This window comes from Balaenoptera physalus (assembly GCF_965194825.1).
Source record: "Balaenoptera physalus genome assembly, chromosome: 7".
Lineage (NCBI taxonomy): Eukaryota > Metazoa > Chordata > Mammalia > Artiodactyla > Balaenopteridae > Balaenoptera > Balaenoptera physalus.
Genome location: NC_138886.1, coordinates 37152926 through 37168607, shown reverse-complemented (window position 1 = coordinate 37168607; position 15682 = coordinate 37152926). Strand labels below are relative to the sequence as shown.

The following is a 15682-nucleotide window of genomic DNA, read 5'->3' as shown; positions in this document are numbered from 1 at the left end:
ATATGGTTTATCACATTGATTGATTTGCGTTTATTGAAGAATCCTTGCATTCCTGGGATAAACCCCACTTGATCATGGTGTATGATCCTTTTAATGTGCTGTTGGATTCTGTTTGCTAGTATTTTGTTGAGGATTTTTACATCTATGTTCATCACTGATATTGACCTCTAGTTTTCTTTCTTTGTGACATCTTTGTCTGGTTTTGATATCAGGGTGATGGTGGCCTCGTAGAATGAGTTTGGGAGTGTTCCTCCCTCTGCTATATTTTGGAAGAGTTTGAGAAGGATACGTGTTAGCTCTTCTCTAAATGTTTGATAGAATTTGCCTGTGAAGCCTTCTGGTCCTGGGCTTTGGTTTGTTGGAAGATTTTTAATCACAGTCTCAATTTCAGTGCTTGTGATTGGTCTCTTTATATTTTCTATTTCTTCCTGGTTCAGTCTCGGAAGGTTGTGCTTTTCTAAGAATTTGTCCATTTCTGCCAGGTTGTCCATTTTATTGGCATAGAGTTGCTTGTAGTAATCTCTCATGATCCTTTGTATTTCTTCAGTGTCAGTTGTTACTTCTCCTTTTTCATTTCTAATTCTATTGATTTGAGTCTTCTCCCTTTTTTTCTTGATAAGTCTGGCTAATGGTTTATCAATTTTGTCTATCTTCTCAAGGAACCAACTTTTAGTTTTATTGATTTTTGCTACTGTTTCCTTCATTTCTTTTTCATTTATTTCTGATCTGATCCTTATGATTTCTTTCCTCCTGCTAACTGTGGGGTATTTTTGTTCTTCTTTCTCTAATTACTTTAGGTGTAAAGTTAGGTTGTTTATTTGAGATGTTTCTTGTTTTTTGAGGTAGTATTGTATTGCTATAAACTTCCCTCTTAGAACTGCTTTTGCTGCATCCCATAGGTTTTGGGTCGTCGTGTTTTCATTGTCATTTGTTTCTAGGTATTTTTTGATTTCCTCTTTGATTTCTTCAGTGATCTCTTGGTTATTTAGTAGTGTATTGTTTAGCCTCCATGTGTTTGTATTTTTTACAGATTTTTTCCTGTAATTGATATCTGGTCTTATAGCATTGTGGTCAGAAAATATACTTGATACAATTTCAATTTTCTTAAATTTACCAAGGCTTGATTTGTGACCCAAGATGTGACCTATCCTGGAGAATGTTCTGTGCGCACTTGAGCAGAAAGTGTAATCTGCTGTTTTTGGATGGAATGTCCTATAAATATCAATTAAATCTATATGGTCTATTGTGTCATTTAAAGCTTGTGTTTCCTTATTTATTTTCATTTTGGATGATCTGTCCATTGGTGAAAGTGGGGTGTTAAAGTTCCCTACTATGATTGTGTTACTGTCGATTTCCCCTTTTATGGCTGTTAGCATTTGCCTTATGTATTGAGGTGCTCCTATGTTGGGCACATAAATATTTACAATTGTTATATCTTCTTCTTGGATTGATCCCTTGATCGTTATGTAGTGTCCTTCTTTGTCTCTTGTAATAGTCTTTATTTTAAAGTCTATTTTGTCTGATATGAGAATTGCTACTCCAGCTTTCTTTTGATTTCCATTTGCATGGAATATCTTTTTCCATCCCCTCACTTTCAGTCTGTATGTGTCACTAGGTCTGAAGTGGGTCTCTTGTAGACAGCATATATACGGTCTTGTTTTTGTATCCATTCAGCCTGTCTGTGTATTTTGGTTGGAGCATTTAATTCATTTACATTTAAGGAAGTTATCAATATGTATGTTCTCATTACCATTTTCTTAATTGTTTTAGGTTTGTTATTGTAGGTCTTTTCCTTCTCTTGTGTTTCCTGTCTAGAGAAGTTCCTTTAGCATTTGCTGTAAAGTTGGTTTGGTGGTGCTGTATTCTCTTAGCTTTTGCTTGTCTGTAAAGGTTTTATTATCTCTGTTGAATCTGAATGAGATCCTTGCTGGGTAGAGTAATCTTGGTTGTAGGTTTTTCCCTTTCATCACTTTAAATATGTCCTGCCACTCCCTTCTGGCTAGCAGAGTTTCTGCTGAAAGATCAGCTGCTAACTTTAGGGGGATTCCCTTGTATTTTATTTGTTGCTTTTCCCTTGCTGCTTTTAATATTTTTTCTTTGTATTTAATTTTTGATAGTTTGATAAATATGTGTCTTGGCATGTTTCTCCTTGGATTTATCCTGTATGGGACTGTCTGCGCTTCCTCGACTTGATTGACTATTTCCTTTCCCATGTTAGGGAAGTTTTTGACTATAATCTCTTCAAATATTTTCTCAGCCCCTTTCTTTTTCTCTTCTTCTTCTGGGATCCCTGTAATTCGAATGTTGGTGTGTTTAATGTTGTCCCAGAGGTCTGTGAGACTGTCCTCAATTCTTTTCATTCTTTTTTCTTTATTCTGCTCTGTGGTAGTTATTTCCACTCTTTTATGTTCCAGGTCACTTATGTGTTCTTCCACCTCAGTTATTCTGCTATCGATTCCTTCTAGAGAATTTTTTATTTCATTTATTGTGTTGTTCATCATTGTTTGTTTGCTCTTTAGTTCTTCTAGGTCCTTAAACGCTTCTTGTATTTTCTCCATTCTGTTTACAAGATTTTGGATCATCTTTACTATCATTACTGTGAATTCTTTTTCAGGTAGACTGCCTATTTCCTTTTCATTTGTTTGGTGTGGTGGGTTTTTACTTTGCTCCTTCATCTGCTCTGTATTTCTCTGTCTTCTCATTTTGCTTAACTTACTGTGTTTGGAGTCTCCTTTTCACAGGCTGCAGGTTCGTAGTTCCCGTTGTTTTTGGTATCTGCCCCCAGTGGGTAAGGTTGGTTCAGTGGGTTGTGTAGGCTTCCTGGTGGAGGGGACCGGTGCCTGTGTTCTGGTGGATGAGGGTGGGTCTTGTCTTTCTGGTGGGCAGGACTGTGTCCTGTGGTGTGTTTTGGGGTGTCTGTCACCTTATTATGATTTTAGGCAGCCTCTCTGCTAATGGGTGGGGTTGTGTTCCTGTCTTGCTAGTTGTTTGGCATAGGGTGTCTAGCACTGTAGCTTTCTGGTTGTTGAGTGGAGCTGGGTCTTAGCGTTGAGATGGACATCCCTGGGAGAGCTTTCACCATTTGATATTATGTGGAGCCGGGAAGTCTCTGGCAGCCCAATGTCCTAAACTCGGCTCTCCCACCTCACAGGCTGAGGCCTAACACCTGGCCGGAGCACTAAGACCCTGTCAGCCACACAGCTCAGAAGAAAAGGTAGAGAGAAAAAAAGAAAGCAAGAAAAGAAAGAAAGAGAAAGAAAGAAAGAATGAAAAAGAAGAAAAAGAAAGAAGGAAAGAAAGAAAGAAAGAGAAAAGAAGAAAGAAAGGGAGAGAGAGAGAGAGACGGAGGGAGAGAGGAAGGAAGGAAGAAAATAAAGTTATTAAAATAAAATATTTTTTTTAATTATTAAAAGTAAAAAAAATTAAAAAGTAATTTAAAAAAAAGAAAGAAAGAACAACCAAACCAAAAAACAAATCCACCAATGATAACAAGCAGTAAAAACTATACTAAAAAAAAGAAAAGGGCAGACAGAACCCTAGGACAAATGGTAAAAGCAAAGCTATACAGACAAAATCACACAAAGAAGCATACACATACACACTCACAAAAAGAGAAAAAGGAAAAGATATATATATAGATAGATAGATAGATAGATATAGATATATATATAAAAATAAGAGAGCAACCAAATCAATAAACAAATCTACCAATGATAATAAACTCTAAGTACTAAACTAAAATAAACATAAAACTAGAAACAAATTAGATGCAGAAAGCAAACCCCAAGTCTACAGTTGCTCCCAAAGTCCACCACCTCAATTTTGGGATAATTCGTTGTCTATTCAGGTATTCCAGAGATGCAGGGTACATCAGGTTGATTGTGGAGATTTAATCCGCTGCCCCTGAGGCTGCTGGGAGGAATTTCCCTTTCTCTTCTTTGTTCGCATAGCTCCTGGGGTTCAGCTTTGGATGTGGCCCTGCCTCTGTGTGTAGGTTGCCTGAGGGCATCTGTTCTTCGCTCAAACAGGATGGGGTTAAAGTATCAGCTGATTAGGGGGCTCTGGCTCACTCAGGCGCGGGGGAGGCAGGGGTACGGAATGCGGGGTGAGCCTGTGGCGGCAGAGGCTGGCGTGACGTTGCAGCAGCCTGAGGCGCGCCGTGTGTTCTCCCGGGGAAGTTGTCCCTGGGTCACAGGACCCTGGCAGTGGTGGGCTGCACAGGCTCCCGGGAGGGGAGGTGTGGATAGTGACCTGTGCTTGCACACAGGCTTCTTGGTGGCTGCAGTGGCAGCCTTAGCATTTCGTGCCCGTCTCTGGTGTCTGTGCTGATAGCCATGGCTCGTGCCCATCTCTGGAGCTCATTTAGGCAGTGCTCTGAATCCCCTGTCCTTGCACACCCCAAAACAATGGTCTCTTGCCTCTTAGGCAGTTCCAGACATTTTCCTGGATTCCCTCCCGGCTAGCTGTGGCGCACTAGCCCCCTTCAGGCTGTGTTCACGCGGCCAACCCCAGTTCTCTCCCTGGGATCTGACCTCTGAAGCCCGAGCTTCAGCTCCCAGCCCCCAGCAGCCCCGGCGGGTGAGCAGACAAGCCTCTCAGGCTGGTGAGTGCTGGTTGGCACCAATCCTCTGTGCGGGAATCTCCCGCTTTGCCCTCTGCACCCCTGTTGCTGCGCTCTCCTCTGTGGCTCCGAAGCTTCCCCCCCGCCTGCCCCGTCTCCGCCAGTGAAGGGGCTTCCTAGTGTGTGGAAACTTTTCCTCCTTCACAGCTCCCTCCCCGAGGTGCAGGTCCCATCCCTATTCTTTGGTCTCTGTTTTTTCTTTTGCCCTACCCATGTATGTGGGGAGTTTCTTGCCTTTTGGGAAGTCTGAGGTCTTCTGCCAGCTTTCAGTAGGTGTTCTGTAGGCGTTGTTCCACATGTATATGTATTTCTGATGTATTTGTGGGGAGGAAGGTGATCTCCACGTCTTACTCCTCCACCATCTTGACGGTCTCCTCAGCAGTAGGTCTTTTACCTGGAAGGTTCTTTGCTTGCTGCTTGGCCATGGCCACGTTTAGAAATAAAAGCTTGGATTGAACTGCTCTGTGTGTTACCGAGTCAAAGCTCACTCTGCTCGCCGCACGACAGGCCAATAAATTGGAGACAAGGTGTTGAGGCAAGGAATACGACTTTATCCAGAAAGACCACAGACCAAGGAGATGGCGGACTAGGGTCCCCAAAAAACCATCTTCCCATTTGTTTATTTTTGTGTTTATTTCCATTACTCTCGGAGGTGGGTCAAAAAAGATCTTGCTGTGAAGGCAGTGCAGTATTTTAGTTGTCTCTGTCTTTCCAAGAAGATTGTACACTAATTGAGGGCATGGATGATGTCTTATTAATTTTTTGCATCTTTGACCATGTCTTAACTAACACATACTAGGCACTCAGTGAACACTTGCCAAATTTAATTTACTTAATCCAGGAGTTAGAATATAAAGATTTAAATTCTGCTCCTATCTTTAAGCAGGCTTAAAGAGTTAACTTAATTGACCTTTGATTTCCTCATGTCTAAAACATGTAAGTTTTGCCCTGCCTACTTCCCCTGTATAAGAATCTAAAGAGAGAATGTATATGAAGTACTCTTTAAAGGTACAGAGAGCTCTGATAATATGAAGTTACATAATAATTTTGGTTTGTGTGCTCTATGCCTTAGAGGAACAGTTGGTTCATTCTGGATTGAGGAGAGCAAACAATACAGCATGGTGAGCTAGCAGTCAAGAGATACTGGTTCTGGTCCTGATCTCCTTTAAGTTCTTTGGGTCTTATTCTCCTTTTATCTCAAATGAGGAAGCGCAGATCAGGTTATTGCAGCGGTTCCCAGCTTTGGCGATATATTAGAATCACCTGACACTGAAAATTGCAACTCGCGTAAACTTGATCTAGTTGGTCTGGGATGCATGCTGGGTCTTGAGATTTTTTTAAAACTCCCCTTGTGCAACCAAGGTTTTATTATTTTAAATTAGCAAAGCCATCTATTCAGATAAAATTTTACACAAGAGTCCAGGTTACAAAACACATACCAGTAGGGCTTCTGCAGTCACTTTTTTAGGACTTTAAGCTCTGACTACCAATTCCTTTTTCTCCTATCCCATTTTAGAACTCCTAAGGCTTCACGAGATAATGGATGATGAAATGTGTGGTCATAGTAGAATAGTGGATTTCATCCTGAGCTCAGTGCCAGATCTACCAAAGAGGAGAATCTGGGCATTTAAGACTTTAAATTATACTTCTTCTGAATCATGTATTTGACTACAGTTCTCAGTTACTGCCATAGATGCCCACTTGACAAGCACCTCTTCATCTGGGGCCAAATCTATAAGAGGGATGTTACAGAATCATGGGCAAGAGGAGTCAGGCAAACAGGGATTCAAATCTCTATCACTGTGACTCCACCACTCTCTGATTGTGTGACCCTGAGCAAGTCACTTAACCTTCTTAAGCCTCAGGTTTTTCATCTGTGAAAAAGAATAATATCCTCTTTTTAGGCCCAGATTTTAGTGAAAATTGAACAAGATGATCTACATAAAGCATGTAGTAAAGTGTCTATCTAGCACACAGTAAATTTTGATAAATTGTAGGTATTATATCAGCAGAGCCTGAGCTAACTGACAAGGAGTTTTTGTTTTATTCTTAGGTGATGTTTCTCTGAGATGAAATACATAAAACCTTTTATTTCAGGTAAGTGCTCAGTTCATATCTGCTGAGATATCCCAACTTCAACAATCAATAATAGTATTTGCTTAGTACGATACTGTACCATGTTCTACCCACAAAGCCAGGAAATTGACAGCTTGTACTCTCAGAGCATTCATAGGATTGAACTGAAGCTCACCAAGAAGTTTCTTACAGTTTTGGATTTCCAAGAAACTTCTTAGTGCAAGACTCAGACTTGACTTCCCTCTGACCTGGCTTGAGACTATTTTTGCTGCAAAGGTGGGAGGACAAAAATTATAAAGTTGAAATTATTATAGAAAGTCTTTGGTTATAGCCACTGACGGTGTTATTTCACATTTGAGAGTAATGTTGCAGTGTTCTTTTTAGAGGGCAATGAGAGGGATGTTCTACCTAAAGACTTGAGGCAGACAGGTAAGTGCTTTAATTTTGAAGGTATTTAAGAGAGAAAGCCAAACGTCTGCTATGATAACCATGGTGGAAGTGTCTTCAGGAAAAGCTAAAGGTGAGAGAGTGTTTCTCATCCGTGAACTTTCAAGGGGAAATAGGAATAGTCCAGAGACTTTCACTGGGCTAATTGAATTAATTGGGATTATTGATATTATATAAGATGAATCATGATTTGAATACTCCTCCTGACATTCTTCCTTTTTCCATGTGAGCTTAAGGTAAGATGACCAAAAGGGTCTTGTTGAACTTGTTTCTCTTATAGAGGTCCAACTTCATGACTAATTTCTTCAATCCCAGGCCATATACTTTGCATCCTTAGTATGATAATTTATCATATTAATATTAGTTTCTGCTATGGCTATTTTGGAGAAAGCTTGGACTTTCTACTAAGGTCTGGAACTAAACTCTTCACATAATTCCAACCAAATAAGTATTGATTGTTGTGTGGGAGGGTTCTCGCCAACAGAAGGAAAACCTCTCGTAGTTCGTTGTGCACATACATGCTTTTAAAGAATTTGAAAAACAATGAAAGAGTGATGAGATTTCCAAAGAGTGCGTGTGTTTGAGGAGGAGAGGAGGTTGCTTTTGGTTTAGTAAAATAAAATCAGCTCCACTTGAACAACATTTGTTGTTATAATTTTAAAAGCTGAGCTTTGAAGGATGGATGGATGGATTTTAGCTAAATAGAGGAATATGAGGGTTATATAATAGAGAATTAACCTGAGATTGAGAAGGGAGAGTTGTTAAAAATTTCACATGAAACCTTATGTATTTTAAACTCTTTTTAACCTTATGTATACTCAGTGTATGTGCAACATGTTATATACATTTACCCACATATTGCCATTAATGTCTGCACTGGTGGCTCTCCAAATCCCATGCTTGAGTTTATGAAGGAAGGACCTTTTAGTACTCGTGTTCGATTTGACTGTAATTCTTCCATAGGGAATTTTACCCTTCTTGGCCTGTTCATAATCTGTTCTTGTCTCATGGTGGCATCAGCACATTTGTGCCTTTACAGACATCCTATCTGGTTAAGATCTTGAGATACCCAGGCAGATCTATGCCCATCTTTGTCTTGCTCTCTTTGTTTTTATCGGAATCTGTAGTATTTACCTAAACACATTTTTAGGGCTGAAGCTGTTTTCCTTTAATGTCCTTTAATGTAGGCTGTTGGCATAGTGCCAAAGCATTGTTCAGTAAAAGCCATTCTGAGCTTGGGGCAGAACAATTCGATTGAGGTAAGGCTTTGATGATCTGTCTCAATCCAAGGAACAACAAGTTTTAGAGTACATAGAGAAAGATTCTCAGCTCTTCTTTTTTTTAAATAACAAAGCATATTAAGAATCTTCTAAAAGCTTAGGACCCCTCCCCAGAAAAAATGCACAGGTATAGACAATTTTAGAAGATTCACAAAGTTTCTAGAGCTCATCTGTTGAGCCTTGGCTTAGAAAACAAAAAAACAAGCAAACAATCTAACTGATCCCAAGAAGTGGATAAGCTGTATATCCTTCAAGCAATTCTCCATAAATATTGTTTCCCAAGCTTTTAATATATATTGAACATCATTAAGTTTAGAGTTATGCCTGCAGTAAAGGTAGTCTGTATTCTAGAATTGTGTGCTTTATTTCTCAGATCTTTCTTCAGGGGGGTCCAAAAACAGGACCCAAACTGGGAGTCTTAGAAACAGGATTGGATTAAAAAAAAGTGGACTGACAAGAGAGCTCCAAGAAAAGGGGAACCTTAGTCTGGGTAAAGGTGAATGTTGAGGGACTCAAGGAGTTCCAGGCCCAGACAAAGTTCAGTCAGGAAGGTTGAGTTCAAAGCACTAGGCCGGGGATCAAAGTGGGCCTCATAGAATTAAAAGACTAGCAACAGGAAACAGGCAACAGAATTTTTTAAAGAAATCTTTTAATTATGGCAAAATACACACAACATTACCATCTTAACCATTTTTAAGTGTTCAGTTCAGTTCAGTGGCGTTAAGTACATTCACATTGTTAGGTAACAATCACCACCAACCAGGTCCAGAACTCTTTTCATCTTTAAAACTGAAACTCTAGGACTTCCTGGTGGCGCAGTTGTTAAGAATCCGCCTGCCAATGCAGGGGACGTGGGTTCGAGCCCTGGTCTAGGAAGATCCCACATGCCGCGGAGCAGCTAAGCCCGTGTGCCACAACTACTAAGCCTGCGTGCCACAACTACTGAAGCCCACTCACCTAGAGCCCGTGCTCCACAAAAAGAGAAGCCACCGCAATGAGAAGCCTGTGCACTACAAGAAAGAGTAGCTCCTGCTCGCCGCAACTAGAGAAAGCCCGCAGGCAGCAACGAAGACCCAACGCAGCCAAAAATAAATAAATAAATTTTTTTAAAAACCGAAAAAACTGAAACTCTATATCCATTGAACAATAGCTCCCCTTTCTCCCAACTCCCAGCCCCTGGGATGGCAACCACCATTCTTCTTTCTGTCTCTATGAATTTGACTACTCTAGGTGCCTCATATAAGTAGAATCATACAGTATTTATCTTTCTATAACTGACTTATTTCACTTAACATAATGTTCCTAAGGTTCATCTATGTTGTAGCATGTCATAATTTCCTTCCTTTTTAAGAATGAATAAAATTTTGTTGTATATATCTCTATCTCTATCTATCTATATATATATCACATTTTATTTAACTATTTGTTGATGGACATTTGGGTTGCTTCCACTCCTTAGCTATTGTGAATAATGCTTCCATGAACATGAGTATACAAATATCTCTTCAAGTCCCTGCTTTCAATTCTTTTGGGTATATACCCAGAAGTAGAATTGCTGGATAGTATGCTAATTCTATTTTTAATTTTATGAGGAACCACCATACTGTTTTCCATAAGCAGTTATACCATTTTACATTCCCACCAACAGTGCACAAGGATTCTAATTTCTCCACATCTTTGCCAATAGTTTTCTTTTTGCTTTTTTTTTTTAATTTTTAAATAATTAATTAATTAATTAATTAATTAATTTTTGGCTGTGTTGGGTCTTCGTTGCTGTGCGCAGGCTTTCTCTAGTTGCGGCAAGTGGGGGCTACTCTTCGTTGTGGTGTGTGGGCTTCTCATTGTCGTGGCTTCTCTTGCTGCGGAGCACGGGCTCTAGGCGCACGGGCTTCAGTAGTTGTGGCACGTGGGCTCAGTAATTGTGGCTTGCGGGCTCTAGAGCGCAGGCTCAGTAGTTGTGGTGCACGGGCTTAGTTGCTCCGTGGCATGTGGGATCTTCCTGGGCCAGGGATCGAACCCGTGTCCCTTGCATTGGCAGGCGGATTCTTAACCACTGAGCCACCAGGGAAGCCCCTCTTTTTGCTTTTTTAAAAAAATAGTGGATTTAAAAAAAAAATCCTAATGAATGTATTGGAGCAGATTTTGGACACAAAACCTCGAAAGACCCTGAGACTGTGGTACATTTTAAGAGCCTTTTAAGGCACCAGTATATGGGGAGGGAGCTGTTAAGAGCACAAGACAGAGTCAGATACCAAAAACCACCCAAGCTGGGGGTAAAGTTGATAACCTCCTCATGAAAATTAAGGGACCTCTAGATATATAATCAATATACAAAAAATCAATAGTTTTCTTAATCAATAGCAATTACCAATTATAAAATATAATAGAAGAAAGATTCCGTTTGCATTAGGAACAAAATCTTAAACTATATGAGTAAACATAAAAAGAAATGCACAAAACCTATATAAAGAAAACTATAAGACTTTATTGATAGACAAAAAGGTGACCTGAATAAATGGCAAAATATAGGCATGTTCGTAGATGGATTTACAGTGGCTCCCATTTTCACTCAGAGTAAAAGCCAGGGTCCTTACAGTAGCCTTTTAGACCCTACATACCCTGCCCACACCCTCCCTGACCTTCTGTCTCCTGCCACTCAGCTCCTCACCTTGCTGCTCCAGCTAGTGCATCCTTCTCGCTGTTACTTAAACAGAGTCTTTGTTGTCATTATTCCTTCTGGTTGAAACACTCTTCCTCCAGACAGCCCCTTGGCCAACTCCCTTTTCTAAGTTTTTGCTCTATCTCATCTTTTCTATAAGCCTGCCACCTCCTCTCACCCTCATTTTCCTGCTCACTCTTATCTAGCTTTTTCCACAGCATTCACTTTCCAACATAATTTATAATTAACTTATTTATTATTTTATTGTTTATTGTCTGCCTTTACTTACAAAAGGTAAGCTCCACAAAGACAGGATTCTTTGTTTTGTTCACTGAGGTATGTCAAGTGCTAGAACAATGATTGGCACAAAGAAGGTGCTTAGGTACTTAATATATATTCATAGAATGGATGGTGGAAATTTTTGATGTTGAAAATATGTCCATTTTCTCCAAATTAATCTACAAATTGAAGGAATCCAATCTAAAAGTCCCACAGGAATTTTTAGAAGATGAAGGTTTGATCTCAATATTCATCTGAAAGAGAAAATATAAGAAAACAGCAAAAAAAAATTTTTTTAGAATAAGAACAAGGAGATTTGCCCTACTAGATATCAAAACAGAGCATAGTAATTGATACAGTGTGATGTTGGTCCACGAATAGAAATAGATCTAGAAAGAGACCAGTGAATACAGAGGTATTTAATATAAGTAAAGGTAGCACTTCATGCTGAAATGAATGATGTTGGGATAATTGGCTATGCATCTGGAAAAAAGATTAATAAAGATGTATAAAACTTAAAGAATAAAGATTTATAAAACACATTCAGGTAGAACTAAGTATGAAAAATAAAACAAAAATATTAAAAATGTGGGAGAATATTTGTATAATCTTTAGGTTAGGAAGGCCTTTTTAAAGAAGAAAAAGTCTCTAGAGGTCATGAATAAATTGACTGCCAGATTTGATTTTTTTCTTTTTTTCAAACATCTGTACAACTTTAACAAAAGAAAGATAAATGCAAATGACATCCTGGGAAAAAGACATAACCAAGGGATTATTATCTAGAATATATAAGGAATTTCAGCAAATTAATAAGAAAAAAATAAATGATGGACTTCCCTGGTGGCGCAGTGGTTAAGAATCCGCCTGCCAATGCAGGGGACACAGGTTCGAGCCCTGGTCCGGGAAGATCCCACATGCCGCAGAGCAGCTAAGCCTGTGCGCCACAACTACTGGGCCCACGCGCCACAACTACTGAAGTCTGCACACCTAGAGCCCATTCTCCGCAACAAGAGAAGCCACCGCAATGAGAAGCCTGCACACCGCAACGAAGAGTAGCCCTTGCTGGAAGCAACTAGAGAAAGCCCACGCGCAGCAACGAAAACCCAACACAGTCAAAAATAAATAAATTTATTTAAAAAATAAATAAATAAATGATGCAATAAATAAATGGACAAAAGCTATGGAAAGGCAATTTAAATAAATAATAAAATGACAAACATTAAAATGTGTTCAACCTCACTAGCAATCATGAAAATTGAAACAGCCAGATATAATTTTGTTTTTGCCCATCAGATTGGCAAAAATAAAAAATTATGGTACTACTCAATGGTGGGAAATATTCTTTTATCCTTTTGGTGATAATGTAGATTGGTACTATTTCTGGGGTCACCCATCAAAATTTTAAAATGCAGACCTTATTTTATTTTTGCCTGCGTTGGGTCTTCCTTGCTGCACACAGGCTTTCTCTAGCTGTGGCGAGCGGGGGACTACTCTTTGTTGCGGTGCACAGGCTTCTCATTGCAGTGGCTTGCTGCAGAGCACGGGTTCTAGGAGCACGGGCTTCAGTAGTTGTGGCACGTGGGCTCAGTAGTTGTGGCTCACAGGCTCTAGAGCGCAGGCTCAGTAGTTGTGGCACATGGGCTTAGTTGCTCCGCAGCATGTGGGATCTTCCTGGGCCAGGGCTCAAACCCGCGTCCCCTGCATTGGCAGGCGGATTCTTAACCACTGCGCAACCAGCGAAGTCCCCAAAAATGCAGACTTTAGGACCTAGCAGTGCTCCTTATAGGTGTCTAATGTACAGAAATACAAAAAGAAATTTTTTATTGGGGTGTAGCTGTTTTACAATGTTGTGTTAGTTTCTACTGTACAGCGAAGTGGAGTTCCCTGTGCTATACAGCAGGTTCTCATTAGTTATCTATTTTATACGTGTTAGTTAGTGTATATATGTCAATTCCAATCTCCCAATTCATCCCACCCCCCGCTTCCCTCTTGGTGCCCATACATTTGTTCTCTACATCTGTGTCTCTATTTCTGCCTTGCAAACAGGCTCATCTGTACCTTTTTTCTAGATTCCACATATATGCGTTAATATATGATATTCGTTTTTCTCTTTCTGACTTACTTCACTCTGTATGACAGTCTCTAGGTCCATCCATGTCTCTACAAATGACCCAATTCTGTTCCTTTTTATGGCTGAGTAGTATTCCATTGTATATATGTACTACATCTTCTTTATTCATTCGTCTGTCGATGGGCCTTCATTTATTTATTTTAATAAATAAATTTATTTATTTATTTTTGGCTGTGTTGGGTCTTCATTGCCGCACACAGGCTTTTCTCTAGTTGCAGCGATCTGGGGCTACTCTTCATTGTGTTGCACGGGTTTCTCACTGCAGTGGCTTCTCTTGCTGTGGAGCACAGGCTCTAGGTGCGCAGGCTTCAGTAGTTGTGGCACGTGGGCTCAGTAATCGTGGCTTGCGGGCTCTAGAGCGCAGGCTCAGTAGTTGTGGTGCACAGGCTTAGTTGCTCCGTGGCATGTGGGATCTTCCCAGACCAGGGATCGAACCTGTGTCCCCTGCATTGGCAGGTGGATTCCTAACCACTGTGCCACCAGGGAAGTCCTCGATGGGCCTTTAGGTTGCTTCCATGGCCTGGCTATTGTAAATAGTGCTGCACTGAACATTGGGGTGCATGTGTCTTTTTGAGTTATGGTTTTCTATGGGTATATGCCCAGTAGTGGGATTGCTGGGTCATATGGTAATTCTATTTTTAGTTTTTTAAGGAACCTCCGTACTGTTCTCCATAGTAGCTATATCAATTTACATTCCCACCAACAGTGCAAGAGGGTTCCCTTTTCTCCACACCCTCTCCAGCATTTATTGTGTGTAGATTTTTTGATGATGGTCATTCTGACCAGTGTTAGGTGATACCTCATTGTAGTTTTGATTTGCATTTCTCTAATAATTACTGATGTTGAGCAAAACAAAACAAACAAAGCACCATGTAGATGGATGTTCATTGCAGCATTTTTTATAGCCACAAAAAAGTCAGGCAGTAAGGAAATGGTTAAATAAATTATATCTACTTTAGAATTAAGTAGATATATGTTTATTTTCATGGAAAGGTTTCTAAGACTTACTGTTGAGTGAAAGAAGTAAATTACACAATAATAATATATGATCCCATTTGCGAAAAAAAATTCTGAAACTATGTACTGTATTTGTATAAATGTGTGTAAATGCAAAGGAAAAGTTATAGAAAGATGAATACCAAACCATTAACAATGATTGCCTCTGGAAGGGGGAGTGGGATGCAGTGGTGGATACTGTGAAAAGGGACTTTAATGTTTTACTTTATACACCTCTGTCTTGTGTGAATTTTTAAAAACGAGAATGTACTAATGTATTATTTGTGGAAAAGAACTTTTTTAAAGAGAAGAAAATAACTTGAAATATCTCATGGCCCCTTACTTCTGCATAAAGACAGGGTAATCTAATTCTCACTGTGTGTAGAGCCTCAGTCCCTAGGCTTTTTGGAAGGTATGCAAAGGGAAAGAAAATATGATTCCCATCCTTCAAGATTATAGACTAACAAAGAGTTAAGATTCCCAATGAGTGGAATGGCAATAGGGCAAAACTACATAAACATCATGGGGAAATAAATTATTTTTTTCAGATAACAAAATGTATTTTCTAATCAGCAGTATTTCTATTTTAACCATTTTAGATGGAACACTTTCTAACCTTAGCAGCTTAAAATAACAAGCGTTTATTACCTCACAGTTTCTGAGAGTTAGGAATCCAGAAGCAACTGAGCTGAGTGGTTCTGGCTCACAGTCTCTCATGAGGTTTTAGGCAGGGGTTGTAGTCATGTGAAGGCTAGAGCTGGAAGACCCCCTTCCAACATGGCTCGCTCAGCTGGCTGTTAGCAGGTGGCCTCAGTTCCTCACCACATGGGCCTTTCCATAGGCTGCTTGAACATCCTCATGACATGGAAGCTCCCTTCTCCCAGAGCCAGTAATAAAAGAGAGAGAACAAGGAGGAAGCAGCAGTGCTTTGTATGACCTAGTCTCAAAGTCACTTGCCACCATATTCTCTTTGTTAGAAGAGTCACTGAGTCTAGCCCATGCTGAAGCTCCACTTCTTGAAGAGAAGAGTACCAAAGAATTTGTGGACGTATTTTAAAACCGAAGTACTGGTGATATTTGAATTCTTGCATTTTATTTTGTGTAATTTTCTTTCTTTTTACTTCTTGCTCTTGTTATGTCTGCCTGTATTATCCCTTGAATTCTTCTAATTCATTGTGTCTGGTCTTCTTTCG

At 39.8% G+C, this 15682-nt stretch overlaps 1 protein-coding gene across 2 annotated transcripts in view; it reads left to right on the top strand.

The window, feature by feature from the left end:
* The window catches only part of LOC309663830 (phospholipid-transporting ATPase FetA-like), a 112291-nt gene that overhangs the window by 10571 nt on the left and 86038 nt on the right, over nt 1-15682 (top strand). Inside the window, exon 2 of one of the 2 annotated variants that reach the window (XM_082468372.1) lies at nt 6675-6718. In XM_082468372.1, the coding sequence (XP_082324498.1) occupies nt 6691-6718 (28 nt within the window). In that variant the 5' untranslated portion in view covers nt 6675-6690. Of the gene's footprint in view, nt 1-6085; nt 6719-15682 lie in introns of those variants that run through there. The other variant, XM_082468373.1, reaches the window with a different exon arrangement.